General features: G+C 40.9%; 2 protein-coding genes across 8 annotated transcripts in view; one reads left to right on the forward strand and one right to left on the reverse strand.

Annotated features, from left to right (window-relative positions):
* Positions 1–207, forward strand: part of SGPP2 (sphingosine-1-phosphate phosphatase 2) — a 147,796-nt gene extending 147,589 nt beyond the window's left edge. For all 3 annotated transcript variants that reach the window (XM_036857631.1, XM_036857632.1, XM_036857634.1), the window contains one exon: positions 125–207. The gene's annotated coding sequence lies outside the window, so the exon portion shown is untranslated. The remainder of the gene's footprint in view (positions 1–124) is intronic.
* FARSB (phenylalanyl-tRNA synthetase subunit beta) overlaps positions 11–12,041 on the reverse strand; it is a 68,731-nt gene continuing 56,700 nt past the window's right edge. For 2 of the 5 annotated variants that reach the window (XM_036857627.1, XM_036857629.1), the window contains one exon: positions 1,294–2,795. In XM_036857627.1, the coding sequence (XP_036713522.1) occupies positions 2,644–2,795 (152 nt within the window). In that variant the 3' untranslated portion in view covers positions 1,294–2,643. Of the gene's footprint in view, positions 2,796–12,041 lie in introns of all 5 variants that reach the window. The other 3 variants (XM_036857630.1, XM_036857628.1, XM_036857626.1) reach the window with 2 other exon arrangements.

Raw genomic sequence — 12,041 nt, forward strand, 5'->3', positions numbered from 1 at the left:
TGAGACAAAATCACATGTGAAAATACTTTATAAACTGAAGAGTAATGCAGGAATGTCAGGCTGTAGAAGTTATCTGTAAGCTAGAACAGGAATCAATTATATCTAATTTCTCTTTTAATACGAGGGCTCCCAGTTTTTACTACATAGGTGTGTCTTCTCCAGTAAAAGCTTTCTGGCAGGCAGTGCCCACAGACTGCTCTGGCTCCAGTTCAAATGCCTCACGGGGACGAGTGTAAGACGATCTGGCTGTGCAGCCTCCACTCAAGCCGAAGGTTCGTTTCTCCTTCTTCTCATGTACCCGATACTGTTATTCTTCCTGCTGTTTCCTGCTTTAGAGGGCAGAAACCTCCACATGATGGATGGAGTTGTTGATCTTTCCCCTTTCAGGCTGGGATATACAGTTAGGTATCACTGGGTTTTTCATTACAAGTTGTTTCTGACCATCCAAAAATCATCCAGGTGGCTGGCTGCTAACAGAACTAATGGCTCCACCCACCTCAACAACGGCTATCACATGACTCACAAACCCTGATTTCAATCATAGCGAACTTGAAACTAGGGGAGAATGTCTCACTAATGGTAGTGGACCAGTAAGCCATCATGAGCAGACATGCCGATTCTAAAATTCATGCTCTTTTACCCTATGTGTGCATCTGCTGGTGTTCGTATTAAAATACAACATGTTGCATTAATTTTTCTCTCCCAGCTTTACTGAGGTGTAACCTACATCTTAACTACCTCCTGAATTAAGGTATAGATATTGCCATCACCCCAAAGAGTTTCCTCTTAACTCTCTGCAGTCAATTTCCCTTCCACAGGCTCTAGCCAATCAATCTGCCTTTGACTTTTCTAGAACTTCATATAAATGGCATCACTTGTAGTCTTGTGTCTGGCTTCTTAGTGTAGTGTTTTGAGATTCATTCATGTTGTTTCGAGTGTCAGTAGTTTTTTTTTTTTTTGGCTGAGAAGCATTCCATAGTATAGATATACTATAATTTGTTTACCCATTCATCTGTTTGAATAACGCTGCTGTGAACATTTGCATAAAAATCTTTGTATGGCCATATGAATAGAGTAAACCTGGGAGTAGAATGGCTAGATGGCAGATGTATGTTTCATGATTTAACATATTGCAAAACTATTTTCCAAAGTGGCCATATCACTTTACATTCCCACCAGCCACACATGAAAGTTCCAGTCTCACCAACACTTGGTATAGTCAGTCTTTTTAATTTTAGCCATTTTAATTCGTGTTTATTTTTTTATTTGCATTTCCCTGATGACTAATGATGTTGAGCACCTTTTCATGTGCTTATTTCATTTATCTTCTTTTGGGAAATGTCTGTTCACATCTTTTGTCCATTTTTTAAAAACTGGGTTGTCTTAAGTTATAAGAAATCTTTATGAATGCTGGACACAAACCTTTTGACAAGCATTATTTTTAATGGGCGTATCTCACTTCATTATAAAATGTAAGGCTCAGCTTACAACGGGATTGGGAAGGAAGAGATGGCAGTCTGTACGTTCACAAATCTTGCTAAGCTGGACATTGCTGCCCTGATTCAAGGTAGTAATATAGTCTTAGTATTAGGTGCAGCAAAAGCTCCATAAACATAATTCTTGTCTATCCTTATTAGCTATTTCTATGGGGACTTACTTTGAAGTTTTACAATTTATTGTGTTTCATAACATCTCAACAGTAACTGAGAACTTTTCTCAAACAAACATTACACCCAGCTTTTTTCAATACATGGTACCTACTGGAGGATTCTAGATCAAAGTATTAAAGTAAATTAGGAGGTTAAGACAAGGCAGACTGGCAGAAGCTTAGCTTCAGAGAAGGAGAGACCTAATACCTCCCTGTAAAATAAGACAGAAACTAGTAGCTCTATTAATTATTTAAAACCATGGTTTTATAACACTGACAACAATAAAATATATGGCCTAGGGCAAAAGTAAGTTTTTCACTGTTTCCTAATGTTCATAGTGCACTGGTACCAGTGTGTCCCTTTTAACTCTTCTAGCTGAATGAATCTGCTGTGTGTCCACAAACCCCATCTCTGAGTATCACAGACAGAGTAGCCAATACCGACGCACCCTCAAATATTTTGAATACGTGTGCATTTTTCTTTCACTTTAAGATGACTTCAAAGGCTGTTAACTAATAGACCATCACTAATTCTTAAAAGTTTTCTAAAAATGCTGTTATTGTTTCCCAGTGATGAACATGCATCAAATGTAGAAAATAAGAACTAAAAATTCTTAGTTAACCTCGTACGTGTGCTCTAATCAGCTATCTATCTCGTTTCATCAGGGAAAAGAACAGGATTCTGTCCTGCAGACGTGGTGGTGACGGTGAGAGGCTCTGATGTGTGGAGAGCTTCTCTGTTTCTCAGAACAGCTCCTGGCCCCCCACTGGGCTCTCATGGACAAGGCAGCTTCAAGCAGATGCCGCGTTTGTGCAGTACAAGCTGGCCTGACGCGGGGATGCCAGTACCACCCACGGAGCCAGACACTGCTTTCTACTTTATTCAACATTCATGCACAAGCACAAGTGGACTGACTTACTGTGGGGACAACTAAAGGGCACCTAGGAGGAGAGAGGGACCCTCGGGGCGAGAACCACACGACAGAGACCCGTCTTTACAAAAACGGCTCAATGTTGATTTCCACGCAGGAGCAGGGCATGGTCAGCTCGAATTTGGTGATAACATCAGGATGAAGGACCCCCAGCTTCCCGATGCTCTGACCCCGGGCAAAGATCTCAGCACATCGCCCGGGGAAGAATGCAGGGCCTGAAAAACAGGGAGAGAAAAATCAACGTTTCTCCTGGCAAAAATGTCAGTAGACATTTAACACTGAAAGCTCACTAGTCTACTTTAAAAAATAACTATTCTTCTTTAAACTACTGGCCATGAAATAAGAGTGCTCCCTCACACTTTCTGGTCTTAAAAAGAAGCATTTGAGATAGCTAGTGGGAAGCAGCCGCATAGCACAGGGAGATCAGCTCCGTGCTTCGTGACCACCTAGAGGGGTGGGATAAGGAGGGTGGGAGGGAGATGCAAGAGGGAAGAGATATGGGAACATATGTATATGTATAGCTGATTCACTTTGTTATACAGCAGAAACTAACACACCATTGTAAAGCAATTATACTCCAATAAAGATTAAAAAAAAAAAAAAAGAAGCATTTGCTATTATACCAAGACACTCTTACAAGGAAAGAAAAGGTTAGGGGCAAATATGAAAATCAGGGCCCTGTGTTTTTTATCACAGCGGTCCAGGCAGGATGAAGAAAAGGAGGCTGAAGGAGCAGAGGTGGGAGAAGACTTGGGAAGTGTGCAGACGAGGAACTGCTCTAAAGAGGACAAAGGGAAAAATGAAATGTAAAACCAACGACTTTGCCTGGGAAGAACCTGTTTTGAAACAGGTTTTTCCATAGTAATACTTGCTGGATTAAAAGCCTACACTGAATTCATGTACTATTCAAAACATCACTCTTTTCTACCTCATTCCACAGAGAAACGCGAGCTGCACTGTCATTGGCAGGCGTAGGCCTCGTACCAGAATGTGACCCACATTCCTGTGGGAGAGAGAACTTCCTAAGGAGTTCTGGCACATCTACTGTAAACCCGCAGCAAAGGCTAGTCCCAGAACAGGGCTGGGCTGACCTCTGATTTACTCAAGACAGGCAGAAGTTTCCCTCGCCATCTGGGTGCCAAGGCATGGATATGGCTTACTAACCCAGTAACAGTTCTTGAGGTTTAAACAGCTAAAAACAAGCGAGCAGACAAACGTACAGGCCCACTGCATAGTCACTAAGTTACCAGTGCTGCAGGGATGCATCAACGCTCCGTGCTCTACTGAGGTTAAAACCAGTGCTGACTCATTTCTCTCGTCACCAGCTTGTAAAGGGATTAGGTCCACAGCTCCTGACTGATTCAACTGAAACATCTACTGGCATGAACTATAAAATGCTGAGCCACAAGCCTCCAGCCCGCCATTTCAGAGTGAGTGCATTATTTATGAAAGAGCAAACTTCTGAGTCTCTACTAATGGCTCCAAGGTCAGCATAAGGAAGAAACACAGAATTGGTGGTGTGTGTGTGTGTGTGTGTGTGTGTGCTACCATTAAGTCAGCACCAGTCACGCCACAGAGACACAGGACGACTATACAGAAGGATGTTTTCCTGAAAAATATTTTTAACTGTCATTCTTAAATAACCCCAAAGCAACCTGGTTGAATTATAAGGTGGCCTGTTTCTCACATGCCCCCATACTAAACAATCCTGCTTCACTATTAAAGCAAAAATTTCAATGAACTGCATTTGAAGTTCATAATTGTTTGGCTATGTGCATTAATCCACACTTGGAGAGAGGGATCAAGTAAAATAATACAGAAACCATACTGCATCGATAACGTATAGCCTAAGAGAGAGATGAATATTGCTAAATCTGACAAAGATGGCATGTTTTAATTCTGTCAAAATAAAAAACCTAACTTAAAAGATAAAACCAGGCCAAAAAAAACCACATAAGTTGTACTCCCTGGCGGTCCAGTGGTTAAGACTCCGTGCTCCCAATGCAGGGGGCATGGGTTCAATGCCTGGTCGGGGAACTAAGATCCTGCATGCCGTACGGTGTGGCAAAAAAAAAAAAAAGACCACCGCCCCCCACCCCCCACCAAATAAATATTCACAGGACAAGTCTGTAAAAGTGTTGGTGTAAGTGGTATAACCAAGAATCACAGAGCTGAAAGGGCTGCCCAAAAGTCATTTATTCTATCACCCCTGGCACCCCTTATACAGAATTACATCTGAATAAACTATCTGAAAAAGACACCAGATTATTTTTAAAGGCCATTCAGAGAGGAAGTTTTCAAGAACTTCCCTGATAACCTTGCTATGTTTAAGAATCCTCACTGTACCAAAATCCTTCCTTTTTATCTATCTTCAAATTCCAATTTGATTGGATTCATTTTAACTGAAGCATAAAACCAAACTATTTTAGAATCTAAGCCAGATGTGCTAGCTCTGACAGTGTTAGCAAAATAAAGCCTAAGAGATAAGAACTTAGAATTTTTACTTCATAGAGCAACTTTTTGAATCAGAGCTTTTTTAGCAAAATCCAGTCATGTTCTTCTTCAGCTAGCAAGCATGATAATGCCAGCTGGACCTCTCTCCAGAAGTGTGCACCAAACTCTGCTGAAGCTCACTAACCGGTTAAATACTTGGTCAAACAAAAATATTAATATCATTAAATAGAATTTTCCCCCTTTCCGAAGAAAAGCAAAAAGAACTGAAATTCATATTATGCATTATTTAAAACATATCCAGGTGTGGGAACATTCTAAATGACACAAATATCAAAAGCTCTCAGCCCAGCACGGACCCGTCCCAGTCACTACAGCACCCTAAACTGCCCCGGGTCAGAGGCCCTCCCCACAGAGGAGCTGCTTCCCAGTGAAGCAGGCACCAGAGGGGTCCGTCCTCTGCCCTCTCATCCAATGCTAATGCTCCCCTTCCCATCCACAGGTGAAAATTAAGCCCAATAATGCGATTTCTGTATAAACTCCACTTTGCCGAAAACTGCACATTTTAACCTGTGATGACAATTTTAACTTTCTTGCCATTTTTCATTTTTTCATTTCTACAAGGTCTTAAGATTTTTTGATGGATGCCTCTGTTGAGTTAGAGCAAGGCTAAAGGTCTCTTCTTCAGACATAAATCGAGAGGCACACAGAAGTGCCTTCAAGTTTGTAAGGGGAACAGAGAGAAACTGTACCACTTGACTGATGTTGTATGGGAACTAGAAATACTGAAAGACAATTTTAAGTTACTAGAACACAAGCATTTCTTAGTGCTTTTTAAAAATCTTTATGGTTCAAACCAAACTTTGCAGACAGAAGTGAGTGGCTTCAAAGAAGGGCAGATGAGAAAGAGAATTGCTTCACTAACAAAAAAAAGGGAACACACCCCACTAAGGCAGCAATTAGGCCCGAGTTCAAAGATGAGAGCATCTCCTCCATCAGCAGGAGGGGAGCTCAGCACATCAATGTGATCACAATGCTCTAGTTAGGACCAAGGCAACTTAAATCAGAGTCTTTCCAGAAGTAAAAGAAGTCACATCTGAATGGAACCTAAATATGGGTCTAGGCTTAAGAAAGATCAGACCTGGATGGTAGCCAGAGGCTACTTTTATCTCATTAGCAAACAAAAATATTTCTGGAGAAGAGCAGCCCGCTGTGTCCAGAGTCATAAAGCTGCCAATTCAAGGGAAATCATGTTGCCTTGTGAATGGGAATTCTAAAACTCAAATTCTACAAAGTACCTTCTTCTTCTTTTAATCACGCATTTAGGCCCAAACAGAGTTCTGGTTTACTGTTGTACCAAGGTACATAAATACTACAATTTTCAACCTGTGCCCAAAACACTCTCCAGCAAAAAGCCTCTCAGCCCACTTTTCTACCTAGTTTCTTATACCGTTTAAACCCTCAGCTTTGCTGGTATCCATCACAGCAAAATGGCTTCGAATGGAAAACAGACTTGGGAAAATTAGTGTCCTCTGTTGAAGTACATGCGGAAACCCAGACAAAAGAAACACCAGTTAAGCGCAAACAAGAATTTAATTTCCAGAACTTAGTGGGGTGTAAGTAAGTCCCTTAATTAAAGCTTTTGTAGCATCTCCTCAAGGTCTATAATTGCCTCTCTGTGCTCAAACGGCAGGACCGCTCTGAGGACCTCGGGGGCAATTCTTGGGCCAGTAATCCAGCACAGCACCCAGTCTTCAGCACACTTTCTGGCTAATTGACCTTCAAAGAGTTTGTGAGCTCCCTCTCTTGCTCGTTGCCAAACACCTTTCACAGTTTCTTTTTGCCCCCGTCTTTCTTTTGGAGTAATATTATAGGCCTAAAGTTTGGATACGCTTTACACATAGAGTTATTCCTATAATTCTGTGAAGCATCGGAAGTAGAAGCTTAAGGCGGTAACTGAGCAGACCCTTAATCTGAAAGCTCCAAGGTGTTATCAAGCATAAGGCTTAATTCCTTAATCTTTAAACCCCCTGCCATTGGCTGTTTTCAACTAATTCATTTGGTATTTTATTTAATCCATCTCTAAAAATCATCCACTCATACAATTTTACTTTTCCCTTTCTTCACATTACTAATACATACTTTGGGGTTCAAATCCACATACTGTAACTGCCTTCAATCTGGTACTTCATCAAATTTTCCATAATAAAAAGAACAAAATTAAAAGGAGGGTGGGGAACACTGGAAAAGGAATGTCACTGTATCCCATACATCATAGCCAATAATAGAAGCTATCATCATGAGCTTTAATAAAAATAACCACACATAAGTCCCCAAATTCAGGGATGAAACACAAAATGCAGAATTATATAAATATAGTAAGCCACTGGGCCAACAGAATGTGTTTTAAATCTGTTCTAAATGACTGATGATGCATCATGGGGTGGGAGGAAGAAATAATCACTTAATAGGCTGACTCTAGGGCTGGCATCTACCCAAACCCTATCCTTTCCTCCCCCGAGGCCCTAATTCTAATACAATTAGATACATATAAAATTATCCATTCCATGGTCCAGTAACCCATCCTAGGAAATCACACAAAGGGAAAAAAAAATAAAATAAAAGCCAGTGTTCCATTCTGGAGTGAAACTGACAGAGTAGGTGACCGGCCAAGAGTGGAATGGGGCTGCAATTATAATTTCCCACGCAGGACTTTCTTCTGGTCTCCTACCACTTTCTGAAAATGTAGTAACCATAACTCACTATGCCACCAGCACATCAACCTCACTTTCCTTTTCTAAATAATGCTAATTGAAAGGAAGAAAAAAAAGACAAAATATAGGGCTTAAAAAAAACCCGACCACACATTTATAACATGTGAGTGGGGTATCATTCTTAAGGGTGGTTGTTCTCTAAGTTTTAGAACCGGGAGCTTTGGAGTGCCTCAGTGGAATGAGGGAGCACCCAGGGCGGAAAAGGCACAATGCAGATAAGACATGAACGTATAAAAAGAAAAGGTTTAGGAATATGAGGAGGCAAAATTGGCATAACTACCATGATATAAACACACACATTTTTTTCAGATCTTAGTACACTCCGGGTTGGAAGAGAAGTTCTCTGCAAAGACCATTTAATTTGTAAATGGAGAATGAATAGTTTCCAACTGGTAATATAAAACACCCATTTTCCCCCAGATATAGACAGGTCTTCACCTTATATCTGAAGTGAAATATTTATGGTACCTAAAGTCTTTAAAGAGAGGGGACCTAATCCCTTGAGTTTAATGGCTATCTTTCATCCCTTTCTGAAGATCAAAAGAAAGAAAAACCCCTTACACAACTTTACCGTGCTAACCCCAACACACCTGCAGACTTGGTTAACCCTTAACGTGGAGGCAGCTGGACGGGAGAGGAGCGCTGGGCCCACCTACACCCACAGCACGCACTCAGGGAGGCAGCCTGCGCTCACAGGAGGGAGCCCTTAGGATCTATTTTAAAGTCTCATCTTAACCATCTGTCTCTCATACACACATACTCATATTTCAAAACCTGAAGAGGATCAAGAATGTTAGGAGAGGGGCTTCCCTGGTGGCGCAGTGGCTAAGAGTCCACCTGCCAAGGCAGGGGACACGGGTTCGAGCCCTGGTCCGGGAAGATCCCACATGCCGCGGAGCAACTAAGCCCGTGCACCACAACTACTGAGCCTGAGCTCTAGAGCCCGCGAGCCACAACTACTGAGCCTGCGTGCCACAACTACTGAAGCCTGTGCACCTAGAGTCGGTGCTCCGCAACAAGAGAAGCTACTGCAATGAGAAGCCCGCACACCACAACGAAGAGTAGCCCCTGCTCGCTGCCATTAGAGAAAGCCCACACGCAGCAACAAAGACTCAACACGGCTAAAAATAAAAACAAATAAGCAAATAAATTTATTTAAAAAAAAGCAATACATGCCCTGAAAGTTTATATTTAAAAAAAAAAGTTAGGAGAACTTAAACGTGATACATCTAGTTGCAATTTTAAATCCGTCTCTAATTTGTGTAAAACCAAAGGATTTTTAACTTTAGGTTAAAAAGTGCCCTGTCTATTGGCTTGTTTTGAAAATTCCTATTCCAAAATAATGCCATCATCCTACATTTGTCTGGCACTTGAGTCATTTCCTCCCAAATTTTCACATTTCTTTAATGTTCCCAGGACAGATACAGAAATAACAACTCAAAAATAAAAGGTATGGGCCATCATCCTGCCTTCCTGGGTCAATAAAATGGGTCTTTCCTAGTCTTTCATCTGATAAAAACGCTTAAACGACAATTTCTCCAACCAAATATGAGCAATTTATTATCAATACTTTCTCCACAGTTATAGTAAAATAATAAAAACAACAATAATAAAGAGACTATTCTAGGGCTAATTAAAGGAAAGAATGGAAATGTTGAGTGTTTGAGATTGCATCTGTAATTTCACAATTAGTTAACTTACTCAATTGAGACCTTTGGCCAGCATGGAATAAACATAACCTCAAACATGTCATTATCATAGACGTGCTGTAGTTTCAGAATTAAACTTCAGCAGACAAGTAGGGAGTGGAGAAGAAAAAGAAGAGAATAATGAGATCGTGAAAACAAAGTATGCTGCTTTCTACTCATCTCCTTCCACCCCCAGTAAAGGGAGTGACTTGGTCCCAGTGCAGCCCTGGCCAAGCCCCAAGGACAGGCAAGTTACAGATGGAAAAAGTGAAGCACAAGGAGATTAGGGGACTTGCCCGAGGCAAGCAGTAGCATAGGCCGGAGAGTGAGGACTTCTGTGTGTGGCCCCAAGGCACGGAAGGCCTAGGGAATAGTGTTTGCAAACTTTTGGTCAAGCTGTCCATTTCATGTTTGCAAACCTCCTCTGGTTTAAAATTAAATAAACAAAACCTTTAAAAAAAAAAAAAAAAAAGACTGACAACCTCTAGCCTTAGGACATAACCAAGTATGCTCTACAATATTATTAACACAACATGATACAGACAAAACCTAGAGCTTGCCAGGGAAGACAGAACTACATTTTTTAAAATCCCATATAACACAGGCATCCTTAAAGAATAAGTTCCAGATTCCCGAAACAAGACTGGAATAATCTGAAGAGATAAATAAGCACCACAGTGACACCATCTAAAAAGGCGAAGAAAAAGAGCTGCTACATTAGACCCTGCGGCAGAGACTGCTTCTGAACCATTTAAAGTCCTGCAGAATCTTAAAACTAGAAATGACCCTGGCAGTGATTCTGTCCATGCCTTTATTTCTAATATGAGAAAATGGATACCAAAGAGGTTAAGAAAACCATACAGCCAGGTAACAGCAGAGCTGAGAACCCAGTTCCTTCCAGTCTGTGACTCTTTTATCCAATGCTGATTTTCTGAAGGGCAGACCTAATATCTACCCGGAGGGTACTCTGGAGAGTGACCACCCATTCCAAAATGCTGTCCCAAATTCTTATATCTGCCTCTCCCAACTACCCTGCAGTACAGACAGGACAGACATTATCATTCCCATTTTACAGATGAAGAAACTGGCATAAAGGGATTAAGTCCTAAATCACATGGGCTAACACAACAGCAGGCCCTGACCCAACACACAAGAGTTACGGTTACTACATCACAGTTGATCATGCCTCCTAGCCTCCTAGGGCTCAACAAAATGTATTCTTCCCTATCATTTTAATAAGAGTCTGTACCATCTTAACATCTGCTTTTTCAACTTAGTTTATAATTCACGTTTATCATATGCCATTATATTTATATGTCGTAGTTTGCCAAATTGTTCTTTAAGTATTTTATGTTGGAGTTGTTTCCGATTATCCACTGTTATAAATAGGGCTCCTGTAACATATATGTTACTTGTTGCTCTTTTTTGGTTTCTTCCTTTTGCCAAAGGTAGTACCACACAAGTAAAACAACGCCAATTATTGTACAGTTCAATTACATATCAAAATGTTAAACAGTAGACTTCTAGCAATGGTAGTACCAACAAACCACAAATTTAATATAAGATTATACTGATCTTATTTTGTACAACACTGATTTTTTAAAAATTTTCCTTTGCATAGTACCAATTACTTACTATCTTTTTTTTCAGTTCCACTGGTGGGAAAAAAAAAAAAAATGCATCAAAGCAGTCCAGGAAAATAATTCCAAGAGGAGATCTTTGTTCAGAGAATGCAATTCACAAACAAGTTAGGGGCCTTTAGGGATTAAGAGAATAAGCAGAAACCCTTCCCTTCTGGAAGAAGAGTGTCAAAGTGTAGTGGCTGCGAAAACAACATTGATAAAATATTTAACAGCTACTGATGAATATTGGACACATCAAAACAGGTCTCACAGAAGAGACAACAGGAAGTTCTAGAGACATTTAGAGCACGGCATTTTATCTGATATTTCTGCTCAACTGTTTACTCTTTATGGGCTGGCTTCAACATCATTCAAAAGATTATTGTAACTACAGTCACACGGTTTATTGTTTAAAGAAAGGCAGGTAATTAATGTCTGCCTATGTGCTAATATACTGGGCCATGTTGCTGCTTCCCTCACCTCTTCCAAACACGCTCTTTTCACATAAGGAAGTGTGTGTGTGTGTGTGTGTCAGCTGGGTGTGGTTTCAGGAGATGGAGAGGTTTTTCTATTCCACTAAATTTGCCCCACCCTTTCTAAAGCTAATAACCTGACATTTTCATAAAGGGACCAAATTTTTCTCCTTTCACAATGAGAAAGAATGCCCAAAATTAAAGCATCTCTTAAGTTCACACTGATATGTATCAACTGAACTTCAAGTCAGATGCTTTCCTGAAAAGAAAATTTTTTTAAAAAGGGCAAAATGGGAACAATGAGAGTACAGGGTCCTGAAGGGGGAGGAGTGGAAGAAGGAACAACTAAGACGCAAGGCTGCAAGGCTGCAAGTGTGGAGGGCTGGGGTCTGAAGGCGCGCTGCTGGCCTCGTATGTGGCCTATTTGGCCTAGAAGAACCCTCGGCAGGAAGA

Source organism: Balaenoptera musculus, chromosome 7 (genome assembly GCF_009873245.2).
Source record: "Balaenoptera musculus isolate JJ_BM4_2016_0621 chromosome 7, mBalMus1.pri.v3, whole genome shotgun sequence".
Taxonomy (NCBI): domain Eukaryota; kingdom Metazoa; phylum Chordata; class Mammalia; order Artiodactyla; family Balaenopteridae; genus Balaenoptera; species Balaenoptera musculus.